Genomic DNA, 16,680 nt, shown 5'->3' with positions numbered 1-16,680 from the left:
CGCCCTCATGGCGCCGGCAGAGCGCCCCCCGCAGCTTGCTGCCCCAAGCACGCGCTTGGCGTGGGAGCTGCCCCTGCCCACAATGCGGGGAGGGTCCCAGAGCCCGGGCTCCAGCCTGAGCCCAAACATCTGCACAGCAATTTTACAGCCCTGCAAGCCTGAGTGACCAACACAGGTGCTTTAATTGCGGTGTAGATGAACTCTAAGGGTAAGTTTACACTGCAGTGTAAGCCTAGCATTAGTAGAACTTGAGTTAGCAGCCCCGGGTTGTTAACCTAGGGTTTGAGTGTCTACCCTCGATTATAACCGCAGGTTAGGAATCATTGAACCTTGGGTCCCAAGCTGGGGCTCCAGCATCTACACTGTGTTATGTGGACCCAAGTCCAACCACCCATATCCCAGAATTCTTGGCATCCTCCCCAAAATGTGGCCACTCCTGCCCTTGTTTGTGGTGCAGTGAGGGGAAAACTGACTGACCATCAAACTTGACTGTGCAGAGGACAAAGAAAGTTGGCAAAGTGATTGTGAACTCCCAGAGCACGAGTCCAGTGGGGCTGCATCTGCGCTGCAAAGCCATACAGCTGAGACCCTCCAACCCAAGGAGACCGTGGGAGCAAAGTTCAGTGCAATTTGTATATCGATGGAAGGGGGTTCAAACCCTGGACTTACACTGCAGTGCAGACATAACCATAGGGTCTCCCTTCTCAGAAGGGAGGAAGGACAGACAGATGACTTGTTGCCTGACACTTCTTATAAGATGTGCTGATTGAAATGAAATAACTGTTACATTTTATAAACTAGAGTCCAGGTCCTGGAAACCCGTAGACACCTGTCAGTAAAGACACTCATGTAAGTGTATGATGGAATGCGTCCCAACAGAACAAATGTGATGTTTGTAGGTAGGTCTCCCGCCTGACTTAAACACAGTTTCAATAGCTGCAGCTGCGTAACGGCTAAATTCACATTTAAATTGTCAGGTCAACCAAAGTGCCTCTGCAGTAGAGGAAAGCTGAGTTTCTCCTTGCTGCACACTGGTGCTGGCAGTTCTGTTTCCAGCTCAGTCGTTACATAGTATGTAGCTCTGAAGGCTTTCTCAAAAAGCACAAAAAGTAAACTGATCTCCCCCATCCAAAACAGTAACCAGTCTAGAAACTAGGTAACATCGTGCCCTGGACTGACTGATAAATAGTGTAAAAGTAGCAAAGAATCCTGTGGCACCTTATAGACTAACAGACGTTTTGGAGCATGAGCTTTCGTGGGCGAATACCCACTTCGTCAGATGCATGTAGTGGAAATTTCCAGGGGCAGGTAGGTGTGTGTGTGTGTGTGTGTGTGTGTGTGTGTATATATATATATATATATATATATATATGCAGGCAAGCTAGAGATAATGAGGTAGTTCAATCAGGGAGGATGAGGCCCTGTTCTAGCAGTTGAGGTGTGAAAACCAAGGGAGGAGAAACTGGTTTTGTAATTGGCAAGCCATTCACAGTCTTTATTTCTCCTCCCTTGGTTTTCACACCTCAACTGCTAGAACAGGGCCTCATCCTCCCTGATTGAACTGACCTCGTTATCTCTAGCTTGCCTGCATATATATATATATATATATATATATATATATACACACGCGCGCGCGCGCCCCTGGAAATTTCCACTACATGCATCTGACGAAGTGGGTATCCGCCCACGAAAGCTCATGCTCCAAAACATGTTAGTCTATAAGGTGCCACAGGATTCTTTGCTGCTTTTACAGATCCAGACTAACATGGCTACCCCTCTGATACTTGATAAATAGTGATCCATCATTAGATGTATGATGACTCTTTTCCACCGTTCTCATCAAGTTTACACCGTTTTTCCTTCTGTGTTACTATTATCGTTGTCCCCTTACAGAAGTCTGTCCTTTTGTTCATAATCACTCATATTTGGTATTGGACAACTCATCCTTTTAGCCTCTTTAGTCTGTCTTCTCTGTTCGTTGTCTATTTCGTTCTGATTCTTTTCTCTGTCCTCTCCTATCAGTTTCTCTGCTTTGTCTCTCTCATGCAATCTTGTTCCTTACTCAGATGCTCTTGACTTTTTTGTGGCATGGCATATATTAACGGCTAATTCATTTGATCACAAGTTAAACAATAAGGATTTGGGATGACTTCACCTACCCTGTTGTTCTACTCTGACCACTTCAACCTTAATGCTTACCGTCCTGCCTCAGCCGTTGCTGTGGATCACCATTGGTTCTTCCTTCTGCCCTGAATTTCAAGTATCACTCTTCATGGTATCAGGGGGTACCCATGTTAGTCTGGATCTCGTCATAGTATTTTCCCACACTGTGCTGATCATAAGTGAGCACACTAGTTAGTGAGACTCTAATGCTGGGGATAACTTTCCAATACATTTTATTAATGAACTTAATTTCAGGTCCAATTATCTGTGCAGGCATACGGACAAATCAGGTAGGTCAGTGAATTACACAGTGATGAATTTGGGTCATCTCTACTTTTGAAATGTGTATTAACTTTGCTTCCAGCTCAATTACCAAAAGGGGATGAATTTAAAAAAATCTCTGCAACAAAAATGGTCCGATTTTGCCCGGTGTAAGAGTCCTGCTTTGAACACTGACGTTTCTACCAGAGAGGAGTAGAGTAAAACAAAGGCTTGAAACAGCCACATTTCCATGGGAACAGGCTGTTTTCCCATCAGAGGATTGTCTCCCCCATCTCCCCCATTGCAGGAGGTACTGGTTTGTGAGGAACGGAAACTCTTGTCCATGTGCCAGTGGCTGAAGTACAGTAACCATAGGAATGTCATTAATCACTGGCCAAATAAAATGCTTTTTGTAGAAACAGTCTCCTTTTTTGATTTAGATTTTTCCACACAGGAACAATCTTTAAAACTGACACAAATTGAAAATGTTTCAAACTAAGGTTCTTTCCTTCTAGAACTCAGCTTGTTTTATTACACCACTTACTACTCTGAGACTCAGCAGAAGCAAGGAAGAATGGGACAAGTTGTTGAGAAAGAAGCGATTGCTTCAGTTGCTTTCTGTTTGTGGCTGAGCATTGAATAACCTTTGAATGTCATTCTGTGTGACTTAACTTCTTAGGTATTCATTGAGAGTGTTGTTAATGGAAGTATGGCAGCACACGGTTCTGCTCTGGTAACTATTCCTTCCCTTAGCCTCTTGTCAGATAATGGGACAGTTTTCACCCGTGTTCTCCACATACACGAAACCTGGCATGACTAAATGCAATGCTGTATCTTTCACATTCCCCTCTTTCCAGTTTGTCTATTGAGTAGCTCATATCACCAAAAAAGTACTTGGGTGATGGATGTAATCAGACCTCCTCCACCCCTTGCTGCATATGTGATGTGTGTATTGGAAATAGTCATCCTAGTATCTGACAGAATAGGGGACTCTATAAATAGGCTTGGGAGAATTCAGTCTCTCTCTCTATTTTTTAATTTCAACTGATATCAATGTTAGTTTTTAAGCTTTTTTTTTAATTCTTAGTTAATTTTGCACAACTGAATTTATGGTTTTTAATTTTATTTTTGATTTAAATTTTCAGGGCAGGAAAATGAGGGTGGCAGACAGTGGAGGAGGTCAGACAGTAATTATTTAAATAGATGTTCACATTCAAAAAGTTAAAGCTTTAAACCATTAAAATACAAATGGTCAACATCACGTGTCAAAATATAAATACCTTAAGCCAAATGCTATAAGTTCTCAAGCAGCTTTTTTTTTGGCCTATCTGCAAATTTTGATTATCCATAGAAATATTTTTTTTCATCTGTTTGAACAGTGAAACTGACGTTCAGCAAATCTTGGTTATTAAAAAATCAGATCCTTCCAGGCTTAACTAAATTCCCCAGATCTGAGTCTGTATGGCCATGTGATGTGGAATTGCAAGGGAGCTTGTGTCCGTGTATTTTTGATGTAAGTGTAAAGTAGACACACCAAGTTACAGAAAGTGAAGCATATGTGTGATCTAGACCAATGGTTCTCAACCATAGGTCCGGGGCCATGAGCCACTTTCAGGGGGGCCACCAAGCATGGCAGCATTAGACTTGCTAGGGCCCAGTGCAGAAAGCTGAAGCCCTGCCACGTCACTGCAGCCTAGGGCCATGGGCCCCACCCAGGGCTAAAGTCAAAGTCTGAGGAACTTAGCTTTGTGGTGGGGGCCCCAGGTAATTTCCCTGCTTGCTACCCCCTAAAATCAGCCCTGGCTTTTTATATGCAAAAAAAACAACAACCCGTTGTTGTGGCACAGCTCGGCTGGGGAGTTTTTATAGTATGGGGGGGGGGAGTGGCTCAAAAAGAGAGGTTGAGAATTGATTCTAGAACACAAAATGTAGCAAAACAAGACAAGATTATTTTAGTGCTAAAGGTGCCACTGGCCAGCACCATGGTCTTTGAGATTTATGCTCACAGCTCTGGTAAGAATTTGTGATGCAGTGTAATCTATAAAAGGATATCAATGCTCAATAATTAATTTTTTACTAGGAACTTGCCTTTTTCTTAGAAAATGGTTCTATTTATAACACTTATCAATACTTTCCTGTATAGCTAATAACCTAAAAACAGAACTCCTGGAATAGAAAATAATCTGACTAGAGGGGAAAAAAACTCACTTCCCAGTGTAGCTACACCTGGGAAACAGTAAGACTTAGTGCCACAGTCCAACTATTTTATGCATTGGGTCTGGCTTTGTGAGACGGGGGGGGCGGGGGCAGAGTGCTTCACTTGGTGTTAGTACTAAGAAACAAACCATAGGAATCAGATGAGGGAAGAGTCCTGGAAATGACTTATTTCATCCCTCTCAGCCAGTGTAAGATTCTTATAATTTGCAGTTGTGTTGCCCCTTGATTCTCCAGGTAATGGGGCATCCAGGGCTTCCCATCAAAGGTGACTTGGATGATCTCTTATCAGGGGACAGTCTAGTCTGCACTTACAGGTGGATGGATGTGATCTCCTAGGTCTTTCTCACGTCTAATTTCTATGTCCTCCATTTGCAGTACTCAAGAAGTTGCATACTTACTTGGGTAAATGACTTCTCCAGTGGATTTATTACTATTCTAATAATTGCAGTTGCCTTGCTCGGTCAGCTAATCTTGTGGTGGTGTGTTCTTGTGTAATTGTTGTCTGATCTTAACAGGAGTGTCAACTATACCCCCACCACCGCCAGCTCCTCCACTTCATCCTCAAATGGATGGGGCACTGCATCCTGATCCTTCGCCTGCTGACAGTGCCAGCCGAGAAGCCTTACTTAGCTCCATTCAAAACTTTCAGAAAGGAGCTTTGAAGAAAGCAGACACCTGTGACTACAGTGTTCCCAGGATCAGTTGAAGTTAACTCTTCACAGCAGGATTGGATATTTTTCCCACGAACAACTGTCCTCAGTTGAGGCATGATCAGCCACTTCATGCTGGTCTATTAGTTTGCAGCTGTTCTTCTGAACCATTTCAGCTTTTTCTAGAGAAATTATTTCTCCTTGTCGTTGAGTAGCAGCACTACATCGTTTGACCTACATTGCCATATTGTGGTGATAACTATTGACTTCAGTTATTCCAGTTAAAATGAACAACTTCTAGTTAAGTGATTTTTGGGAAGGGAGGTAGGTAAAGCAATATTTCTACGATCTGAAAATAAGAACAAGCAGGAGGATACTGACTCCGTACATCTGATTCCACCCTACCCCTTATTTCAAACACACTTGAAAATCTAATGTTAGTCTGCCCTATTTTCCTGTAATTCCTTGTAGTTAGCACATTATTTTTGCTGCATCAAAAATCACTCATTTGCTTTAGATAATCACTTTTTTTAAAAAGCACTTAATCCAAAAGTGTACTACACTGGTGAGGGAACTGCAGATTTTTAACTTTGTCTCTATGGCATATCTGCCATTGGAGGGTACTCCAGAATTCAACAATATAGCATGAATGCGGCTCATGCCTGTATGTAATGCACTGTTGGAACAACCCCCTAAACATGTAGCTGTTTCCAGTTACATGTACAGGGGAAACAAACAGCCTGTTAATTCAGGCAACAAAATGGGAGTTAATTTGGCATGGATTATTCAACACAAGTTCTGAATTGGGGAGTTTAACACAGGTAAATTTTGCATCCATATGAAATTAATCTTGTTCTTGGGGAAGTTGCAGAGCACATTTTGTTTTAAAATGCTGACTGCTTGAAAATATTTGCTTATTCTATGATTTGCTTAAAACCTTAAACAAATTGCACTTTAAAGGATTAAAGATAATCCATTTTAAATTCAAGTACACATCAGTGTTTACTATGCAGAGAATGTTGTGTATAAAGTTTCCTGTAACCTGTGATATATTCAGTCATATTTTTATTAAAATGTCATTGGAATTCCTCCAGTCAGAGAACAAGGGTCCCTGCTTTAAAATGATAGTGAGGCTGTAAAATAAAGAATCTAACACAGCAGAAGCTTCTACACCCTGCACTGAAGTGATAGATGGCCATTTTGCTATGGTCAGAAGTACTGACATAATTGGCTAGTGCTGCTCAGTTTCCTGACTGTCCACACAAAAGGAAGGAATTCAGCTCCTTGGGTATGTGAGTGAGGCTTATTCAGTTCCCTCCAGGAAGAGATTTTGGTGCTGCATCTAATAGTGACTGATACATGGCAACACCTGTGACAGGCTGTGGTAACTAATCACTAGCTGCTCCTGAAACCATTGTTCATTGTTTTACTTACTGTTCTAGAGGGAAGCACTTTTAAAGTAAAGTACCAGCACTTGTCTAGTTTCTCTAGAATGACTTCACTGTGGCCTCCTTTTTTAAACACAACACCTTCACTATCTACTGTTTCCTTATTTGGGTTAGTAGTGGTCTTAAACCTATACTTAAACGTCCACAGGAGAGTTTCATTCTTTCTAAAGTTAAGACTACTGAATCAAGCTGTCTAACCTCAATAGGGGCTTTTTTTTTTTAAAGTAACAATATTTTCAAATGATTTATTTTACCAGGACTTGATCATGGATTACCCTTGTGGTGAATCTGCGGGGCTGAATGAGGAATAGAGTTATGGACAGGTGCTCCTGTTGATCATATGGTCGGAGTATTTAAACAGTAAAATTCTTAACCCTTTTTAGCAGATCTTCCTCTAACTTTAGACCTAGCAGCCTACTTAAGATTGAACAAAACTAGTCCAGACTGACTTATTTCTTATCTGACAAAGGGGAAGCTGTAGTACTGGACACTACAAATAGCACAAGTATTTTCTTGACTGATTTTACACCCAAAGAGTTGGCAGCCCCATCATAAGTTAGTATTTTAAAAGAAATTGCACCTTGAGTCAGGCAGCTGTAACTAATGAGCTGCAGTTGAACATAGTTTAAAAAAGCTGGTGTACTGGAGCCAGCATCTCTCATTGCCCCCTGCAATTTACCTCTCTTGTCTCTGAGTTGCACAGAAGCAACTTGTTATAGCAGAGGTGACCCTTTGCTAGCATGGACCTCTTTGACTTTGTAAAGACAGGCACCTCCTCCTGGAAGGGAAGAACATCTCCCTTCCCCCACTGAACTTGCAAGTTTTCCAGTAGTAATTATTACAGCCACATTGGAGAAGATGAGCTGCCAGCTCTGTAGAATTCCATCACTACCAGTTACATCTAGGAAAACACAGCTGGTTAAAACCTTTAACAGTCACTCCTTCAGCAAATGCTTTCCTCAAGCATGCTGTGATGCTGCATTCCAGTCCTAGACATCACCACTTAAGTGCATATTGCTATTTTCAGGTGCAGTTTGGGTCCAAGGTTATTTCTTTTACATTTGTAAATGGCATAGAGGGAGGTTTAAGCTCCCTTGATACAGTAATGTTTTCTTCTCACCTTCTGTAATACCTACTGCTTTCAATACAGATTCACACTTTACAAAATGAGTCTGGCACTCAACTGTAAGTGCGCTTTACTGCTTAGCTAGGTAGAAGAAAGCAGCTGAGAGGATAACCCACTAAACACAGATTAAATACATTTAAAAGGTCACCTAAACCTTTCCCTCAGTACAAGAGGTCAATAGAGCTATATAACATTGTTATGAATACAAGTTTATAGTCCGTTCTATTAGTTCTCTTCTTAAGACACACACACTTTGGAAGAGCACCTTGTATATACACAACCTAGATATTTAATATTTTCTTCACGGCAAATATGATATCTTTCACTTGAGGTAAGCAGTTTTCTTCCAAAATCTTTGCATAAGGCATAGGAACATCTGCACCTGTAAGACGCACAGCTGGAGCATCCAAATAATTAAAGGCAGGTCCTGGAAGAGAATAAAAGGGTCTTAGGAAAGGCTCATGCAGATTTAGCTACAACTTTTTGCAAAGGAATTAGGGTCTCAGTGAGCTAGGGGCCAATCCCTTTATTCCTGCAGCTGTCCTTTGATATATTAACCTAACCTGTAGACACTCTTGCTTAATTCTCACTATCATCACACATTCAATTAAAGTTTACAAGGGGCAGGGACATGTCTCCCATGCTCTGAGGCCCATTCCCAGGTTGCCTAACTCCCTGCCACCTACACAGCCCCTGCAAACTCTGCCACTGTGGCTCTACAGGGACTGGCCACAGTAGAATAAAGGGGCAAAAGGTTTTCCACTGCCATGTGGTTAAGTTAAATGGCTAAAGTTTAGTTAAATCAAGTTTCAGGTTTTCTGTTATAAATCTCTTCTCTTCCCCTCCCCCCCTCAAAAAAAAGTCTTGACAGCTACTGTATCATGAAAGCCCTATGTTTAAGGTTAGTGAGCTAACTTTGGAAACACACAGTTAAATAAGCTACAGAAGCTATTCTGACATACCTTCCATGATCCTAGCACAAATTTCAGCTCCTACTCCAAATTGGGGCCAGCCTCCTTCCACTGTTATAAGATGGTTTGTCTTCACAACACTGGCTTCTATACTTTCCACGTCCATTGGTCTAATGGTACGGAGGTTTATCACCTTAGAGAGAGTATTAAGTGTTTTGTTTTTGCAAGAGATCCTTTAAGCCTATCTATAATTGCATAAGTGGTTAACTTCACCTTAGTTCTTTTCTTGTTTTAGTCCTTGAGAGGATAAGTGGCTAAAGAAAGTCAACACTTCAAGCGATCTAGGGCATTTCCTCCGAGTGTATCTTGCATCCATTATTTTAGCCATCTTTCCTCTGCAGAAGTACCTAAATTCTGTATTTCAGCTGTAGTCACACCCCACATCCAAAGAGAAACTACTCACTTTGTTTTGGGACAGGATGCTTCTACCTGCATGTAGATGACTAATTTTAGCCACATCATGCTACAGACTCCCATCTCACCCTCCAGCGTGTCAGAAGTCTGACTTTCTAGTCATCCCTCCCTCAATATAGAGGTGTATGCAATTAGCATTGCACACACATTCACTTGTGTTTTTCTGCATTAAGCCTCCTTGGATCAAGGAAAACAGACCTTTCACTGCCTCGACGTAGTTTAAAATATGAAAACCTGACTCATGCCTTGTCTACACACAGAGCACATCAGTTTACCTTAACTAACTGATTTGAAAACCAAATTTAAATGAGTGAAAAGGCTGGACATTAGAATCAATATAGACTTGACCCATATCACTTATAGCCTGTTCCTGACAAGCTAGGTCAATATAAGTCAGGCTTATACTGATTTGAGTGTCTACACAGCCTTTGATTTAACTGAATCAATTAAAAATAAACCCCCACAGATCCCTGGTCACCCCTTAGGAATTCCACTAAACGTCATCCTGCCTAGTTTATGCACGGCAGTGCTGCAGCATCTCTCACACACAAGCTTCCCTTGTGCTTGTGGTTTTGACTTGCATCTATGGCATTAAATTTTGCCCAGCTCTATGATGGAAGCCAGGGGATGGCAGATATATGAAAGGAACATTTGTCTCCATCGGTGTTTAAATCAGTGATGAGAGAGGACTTTAAAGTGCAAACAGTTTACTGGGCTTAATTTTGCAGGGCCTTAATTTGATTTTAAAGAGCAAGGAATTTCTTCACCAGGGACTAGAATCCTCCCACAACACACCTCACACTCCACACCTTCTTTGACAAGTACAGCAGCTGCTTCCAGACAGTGTCCAACAGATCTGGAGTGTGACACTAAAGTAACATGGGTTCCTGAAACACAGAAGCTGGTGATGGATCAAGTTACATAAGAGTTAACTACAGAAGTCAGATCTTCCTCCCACACCCTCAGTAGCTGTAAGTACCCTTGAGAGCTCAAGAGAACACAGTCCAGCTTTGAAATAGTAAGTACATAAGGACTGAACATTGATTTAACTGGATTTTAGTCTATTCAAAAGTAACATTTAAACACTAGGAACAGCCTGAAATTCAACAACTGAACTCATCCTGAGTTTCCGTATTTGAGGTGTCCGACGCTTGTACTCTACATGCAGAATGAGCAGCATTAACTTGCCAAGGTATGGCTATGAAGTTCTTCTCATCATTGCAAACAAATTTATGTATAATAAGAAATTTGAACCACTGCAGGTTTGTTCAGCACATCAAAGATCACTAAGAATCTAAACAAGAGTAGTCGTCTGAATACAAGGAAGGAAGCGAAATGTGACAGATTTCACTCAGCACATAGGCCTATTACCTGGCTCATTCCAGTCTTGATCCAGAAATGCACCTTATTTCTAATGACCAAGATACTTTGTGGCCAAAAGCATGGAATCAAGTGATGTTGTTTACAGGAGGATAGTACAGTATGTTAAAGTCCAAACAAACTCAACTTCCAGAATTCTGTCCCTTCAAATATTTTCCTATTCCACAAGAAGGGAGTGTTTTGTATATGAAATACATTATTCAATTCAAGTGACTTAAGAGAGGAGGAGAATTTGAGGAGCAGATTATGTGAAGTGTTAAGAATATTCCGAACTTACCTTGCCTTTCTATTTTGGCTTTTCCAATAGGAACAAGAAAGTCCTTTGACTGAGCTGCTTCTGACATTTCAAAAGGAACTCCATACATCAACTCATTTTCCAGCATCACAACTGAAAACACATCAAGTGTTTACTTTGGTTAGTCTGATGCACTTCTCCAGATGAAAGTATTATCCGGTATCATCCAACATCTCCTCCCTACTCTACCCTCCCCCCAAATTCCGAACATGTTAGGGGGCTCCATTATGCTTAACTCTTCTTGTCTCATTTACAAGAGGGCAAACAAATGCAATAAAACCATAGTTTAGGTAGCACGTTTGTATCAGCATGAACAATTACTCAGTTAACTTGAGCAGCTAGTAAGTTTGACTAAATGATCCTGTTTATTAACATGGTAAAAAAAGTTAACCATGAGCATTTAAGTTTGGTGATTTGAGATATTCAGTGGTAGGCAGAAGCCTAAGACCTGATCCAACAACTTTTCCCATGAGCAGTCCCATTATCCATGTGGGAAAGGATGCACAAGGCCGGTTCCTTAATAGGGCAATACTGTATCAATTTTTTTCTAACTTGGTCACTACAGAAATTAAACATCTGGATCTCCCTATTCTCGCTCTAAACTGAATTCAAACAAGAGGAATGAGGGCCAGGAGTTTAAGGTTTCTCCCTTTAAAGTTCCTGGAAGTCTGCAAAAAAAGGTCACATCCTGCTTTAGGAAGAGTTTAAAAAGAGAACTTTGGCATAATGGAACTCTCAACAATAGTAGTTAATAAGCACACTGGTATAGGAGACTGACCTCCTGGGAAAGTTCTGTTCAACACTGTGGAACAAATGCCACCAGGAACTAAAATCTATCACAAGCCCTACCACTTTCTGCTCCAAGTGCCAGGTACATTTCTTTGACTTTGCTCTTTCTAATCTAAACACATAGTAATAGGTATTTATATATTAAAGACATGGTACCAAAACAAGACACTCCACTGCACATGCTTCTCCCTCTGGGGAGAGGAGAATCACCACCAAGTGATGGGCGTAGTCATGTGTGCCTGCTAGCATTAAAGCCACTGTATGGAGCAGCATGCCCCCTTAAAATTCCCAAGTTCACTGTTAATGGTGTCTTTCTTAAAAAAAAAAGGAAAAAGAAAAAAAAAGGAAATCAATGCATCAAAGGTGCGCAATACTACAGTGATTTGTGTGGTATGGTTAATGGATAGAGTAACTTTGACTTTTCTACTCTATAAATTTAGACTCAACAAGACAGCACTACTGAGGGTATGTCTACATCTACAATTTTGCAGCGCTGGTTGTTACAGCTGTGTTAGTACAGCTGTATAGGGCCAGCGCTGCAGAGTGGCCACACTTACAGCAACCAGCGCTGCAAGTGGTGTTAGATGTGGCCACACTGCAGCGCTGTTGGGCGGCTTCAAGGGGGGTTCGGGGAACACGAGAGCAAACCGGGGAAGGAGACCAGCTTCGCTGCGGTTTGCTCTCGCGTTCCCCGAACCCCCCCTGCAAACCGCAGGGAAGGAGACCTGCTTGCTCGGGGATTCGGGGAACGCGAGAGCAAACCGCAGGGAAGGAGACCTGCTTGCACGGGGATTCAGGGAACGCGAGAGCAAACCGGGGAAGGAGACCAGCTTCGCCGCGGTTTGCTCTTGCGTTCCCCGAACCCCCCTGCAAACCGCAGGGAAGGAGACCTGCTTGCTTGGGGGTTCGGGGAACGCGAGAGCAAACCGCAGGGAAGGAGACCTGCTTGCTCGGGGGTTCGGGGAACGCGAGAGCAAACCGCAGGGAAGGAGACCAGCTTCGCCGTGGTTTGCTCTCGCGTTCCCCCAATCCCCCTGCAAACCACAGGGAAGGAGACCTGCTTGCTCGGGGATTCGGGGAACGCGAGAGCAAACCGCAGGGAAGGAGACCTGCTTGCACGGGGGTTCGGGGAACGCGAGAGCAAACCGGGGAAGGAGACCAGCTTCGCCGCGGTTTGCTCTCGCGTTCCCCAAACCCCGCTGCAAACCACAGGGAAGGAGACCTGCTTGCTCGGGGGTTCAGGGAATGCGAGAGCAAACCGGGGAAGGAGACCTGCTTGATTACCAGAGGCTTCCTCAGGTATGCTGGGATACCTGCTTATTCCATGGAGGTTAAGAAAAGCGCTGGTAAGTGTCTACACTTGATTACCAGCGCTGGATGACCAGCGCTGGATCCTCTACACCCGAGACAAAACGGGAGTACGGCCAGCGCTGCAAACAGGGAGTTGCAGCGCTGGTGATGCCCTGCAGATGTGTACACCTCCTAAGTTGCAGCGCTGTAACCCCCTCACCAGCGCTGCAACTTTGTGATGTAGACAAGCCCTGAGTTAACTAATCGTTTATAACTAGACGAGTTAGAAACCTGTGTATGAAGTTTGTTTTTCCTGGGACAGCTCAACTTCAGTACATGGTTAAGAACTTCACAAAAAAAAAATTAAGACTATTGAAGCTGAGCTGGGAAAGGCACAAACTGATCATATAACTTGCCATGAAGTCAGCTGCAGATATCACACTAGGAAAAGTGCGCAGAAAGACCCTAATTGCTCTTATAAGGGCATGGAGAATCTTTGCAATAAAGCTGTGATTTTAAACAGCTTAGGTGTTAATGTAATAGTTAAATTTGCTTTTAAAAAACGTTTCAGAGACTAATTGGAGAGCAAGTTAAGCATCTGGCACTTAATCTTTGGACCAAAGTATTTATAAAAAGTTACAATCACCTGGATTGTCATCCCGGACTGATGCTTTAAGCAGACCTTTAGCATCCTCTGAACTCCAAGGGCTGACTACTTTCAGTCCAGGACAATGCCCATACCAAGCAGCAAAGCACTGTGAATGTTGTGCTCCTACTCCAGCTGAGGCACCATTGGGACCTCTGAAGACAACTGGGACAGGCACCATGCCTGCAGACATGTAAAGTGTCTTGCTAGCAGAATTTATAACTTGATCAATTGCTTGCATGGAGAAGTTGAAGGTCATGAATTCACAAATAGGCCTCAGTCCAGCCTGTTAAATTAAGACGGTTAAACTACTGTTAACTACTAATATAGCTATCATAATAGCAAGATATTTTGCATTTAACATTTTTCTGTTTAATTAAACAAACCAAGCGAAAGCTGATCACACTTCAAAAAGTCAGAAGTTACTTACCATAGCAGCACCTACAGCAATTCCTGTAAAGCCCATCTTAAAAAGAAAAGGAAACTAAGGATGAGTGTGAGTTCCAAAAGACGGGGTGGGTGAGGAGAGATTAAAAAAATTCTAGTTTAATCATACCTCGGATATAGGAGTATCTATTATTCTCTTGTCTCCGTATTTCTTCCAGAGACCTCTGCTAATCTGCAATTAGCAAAGAAAAACTGGGTTGCTAAAACTGTATTTCCAAATGTTAGTTATGTTTATTAACTTAATTGAGTCTGCTCACCTTGTATGCTCCATCATATTGGGCAACTTCCTCTCCCAACAAAAATACTCTCTCGTCCCTCTCCAGCTCCTCATCTAATGCCTGATTCAATGCGTCACGGACATTCACCTGATAAAGCCAGATTAACTGTTCAGGGCAAGTATTTTACAGCATAAAAAATGAGTCCGGTGTGAACAGCTCCAGCTGCGCTGCGCACAAACCGCCGGCAGTCACCGCTGTGGAACTAGGAACAAGGCGGCTCTTGGAAATACGCTGCCAGCGGCCACTGGTGAGAAGATGGAAACGGACGATGCCACTTGGCCGCTGGACTCGGTCTTTAGCCAGTGTCACAGCGCCTCGGACAAGTGGCAGCCCCGGCCCGACGGGCTCTCCGCCTCCCTCCCTTACCTCCGCGGGGACACGGGCCTGGGCCTGGGCCTGCCCGCTCAGGGCGGGCGGAGGAGGGTCCCGAGGCGGGCGGGCAGCACCCACGGGGGGATGGGCGGCGCCCCCCGCCCCCTCCCGGCCGCCCAGGCTCCCCGGCGCGCGGGGCGGTACGTTGGGGCGGGGCAGTGGAGGCTGGGCCCCCCCGCGCGCTCCGTGACCCGGTACCTGGACGGCGGCCGGCGCGGACCCGTGAATCCCGCTGCGCAGCTGCAGCAGCCGCCCCAGGCCCTGCGGAGAGACGGGGACAAGCGTTAACACGGAGCCGGGGGGAGCGAGGCGGGCGGGCGGGGGCAGCCGGCCCGGCCCTACCTGCTGGGGCCTGCACCGCACCAGCCTCCTCAGTGCCCCTGCGGCAGCCGCCATCTTGCCCCGCCCTCTGCCTATCGGCCCCATACGTCACCGCGTAACACCTTGTCTGTCCAATCAAACCTGGGACCGCCCCCTCACTGCCGGGCAGCCGGGCCAGGGGCGGAGCCACCCACTGTTATCGCGAGAAGAGACAGAGGCGGCCTTAGGGGTTGTCTTTGCCTCGCTTCCGCCCTTCGGTGCATTGAGCGGGTTCAGCGAATCCGCGGGCCGAACGCCCTCTTACCCTGAGAGTATGGTGAGCCGCTTGGGCCAAAACTAGTGCGCAGGCGCCATCCTTACAGCTGCCTTCCCTGGAGGGCAGGAGCCCATGGAAGACTTGTCTCCAGCTGCTGGTGTTGTCAGACTTCACTTGTTTGGCCATGCTGAGTGCTGCTTCCAGCTGGCTCTGGCTATGTTGGGAGGGGCGAAGGGGGATTTCAGACTGGTGGGTGCAGGCCCTTCTGAAAATGAAGCCGGAGAAAAGTTGTGATTCTTGACCACGAAAAAAAATTCTTGAGTCAGTGTTTTTCGTTCAGAGGTGCCATGCACCTGTGAAACTTAGCAGGGCGGTTGGCGTAGCATCAGGGGTGTGCCTGTGAAAATCTGCCAAATCTGGCCATGTTACAAGGCCTGGTCTACACTGGGGTGGGGGAGATATCGATCTAAGTTACACAACTTCAGCTACATTGGACGTACTTGGACCTACTCACTGCGGTGAGTCAACTGCTGCCGCTCTCCTGTCGACTCCACCTGCGTCTCTCGCAGCGGTGGAGCACAGGAGAGCTCTCGGGGATAGATGTATTTATCCGGCAGGTAGTGTAGACATATCTGTGGTTGTGATAGGGGCTGCAGGTTGAAAAGGTAAACTTGGCACTTGGAGTGGAATTTGCACAGTTTACAATGGTCCTTACTGTCTGTGGGAGCTTGTTCCAATTTCTGCTGCCTCTTGAGAAAGTGCTGACTCCTGCGCATGGGCTTCCTGCTACGTTCCATTAGCCTAATGGAGCTGAGCTGCAGGCCACAGGTCTCACCCCAGAAGATGAGTGCGTCACAAGGCACTTGCATCCCACTGCCCAAGGTTTAGCTGGTACTGGGGAGACTCTGGTAGTTGCCTTGCATGGTTCTGGCTGTTGTGCTGTGTCATAGTGTTTGTGTGTGGTGTCAGACAGTGAAGTCACAAGACCACAATACTTTTACCAACACACACTAATGGGGTTCCAGACACCACCCTGGAGCCTAAAGTGGTTCTCCTGGGACTGGGCTCTGCACAGCCAGGGTGTGTCTTCTGTGTCACACAGTGCCTATGCTGCTCCACTGGGCTACTGTCTCCATGTGATGTAGCCATGCTGGCCCCAGAGCTCTGAAAGTTAAGTTAATGAGATGGGACAGATCCATTGAAATGGGGCTGGATCTATGTCTCTGAAGCAAGGGTAAGACTGGAAAAATCACTGCTGGCAACACTCTTTAGGTGGAGCCTATACAGGAAGGATGGACTTCACCTAAACCAAAATGGAACCAGATTGCTGGCACTTAAAAAGGTCATAGAGCAGTT

The 16,680-nt window shown here is 44.6% G+C and overlaps 2 protein-coding genes across 4 annotated transcripts in view; one reads left to right on the top strand and one right to left on the bottom strand.

Moving 5' to 3' along the window:
* The window catches only part of PXK (PX domain containing serine/threonine kinase like), a 58,884-nt gene extending 52,501 nt beyond the window's left edge, over positions 1–6,383 (top strand). The window contains 1 exon segment of the mRNA XM_030570498.1: positions 5,157–6,383. Within this exon segment, the coding sequence (XP_030426358.1) occupies positions 5,157–5,347 (191 nt within the window). The 3' untranslated portion in view covers positions 5,348–6,383.
* Positions 6,384–7,765: 1,382 nt separating this feature from the next.
* Positions 7,766–15,161, bottom strand: PDHB (pyruvate dehydrogenase E1 beta subunit). Of its 3 annotated transcripts, XM_030568240.1 has the most exons (10): positions 15,090–15,161; positions 14,946–15,008; positions 14,355–14,462; positions 14,207–14,269; positions 14,081–14,116; positions 13,651–13,936; positions 10,908–11,018; positions 10,046–10,137; positions 8,828–8,969; positions 7,766–8,292 (listed from the first exon to the last, which is right to left on the bottom strand). In XM_030568240.1, exons 1-10 carry the CDS (start codon positions 15,141–15,143, stop codon positions 8,147–8,149), a joined length of 1,101 nt encoding a protein of 366 aa, XP_030424100.1. In that variant the 5' UTR covers positions 15,144–15,161; the 3' UTR covers positions 7,766–8,146. The 3 variants fall into 3 exon arrangements, 2 of the variants coding, with proteins under 2 accessions (XP_030424100.1, XP_030424099.1); XM_030568239.1 differs by having other exon boundaries at positions 14,946–15,150; XR_004001147.1 differs by lacking the exon at positions 7,766–8,292 and having other exon boundaries at positions 8,878–8,969; positions 10,046–10,151.
* Positions 15,162–16,680: the final 1,519 nt, after the last annotated feature.

The sequence above is a fragment of the Gopherus evgoodei genome, chromosome 7 (genome assembly GCF_007399415.2).
Source record: "Gopherus evgoodei ecotype Sinaloan lineage chromosome 7, rGopEvg1_v1.p, whole genome shotgun sequence".
NCBI lineage: Eukaryota > Metazoa > Chordata > Testudines > Testudinidae > Gopherus > Gopherus evgoodei.
This window is presented reverse-complemented; position numbering and strand designations above follow the sequence as displayed.

Coding starts and splice junctions, on each gene's coding strand:
- PDHB (XM_030568239.1), bottom strand. CDS start 15,143: ATGGCGGCTGCCGCAGGGGCACTGAGGAGGCTGGTGCGGTGCAGGCCC. Junction 14,463..14,945: donor CCGCGCCGGCCGCCGTCCAG/GTACCGGGTCAC, acceptor TGGCTTTATCAG/GTGAATGTCCGTGACGCATT. Junction 13,937..14,080: donor TTGCTGTAGGTGCTGCTATG/GTAAGTAACTTC, acceptor TTAATTTAACAG/GCTGGACTGAGGCCTATTTG.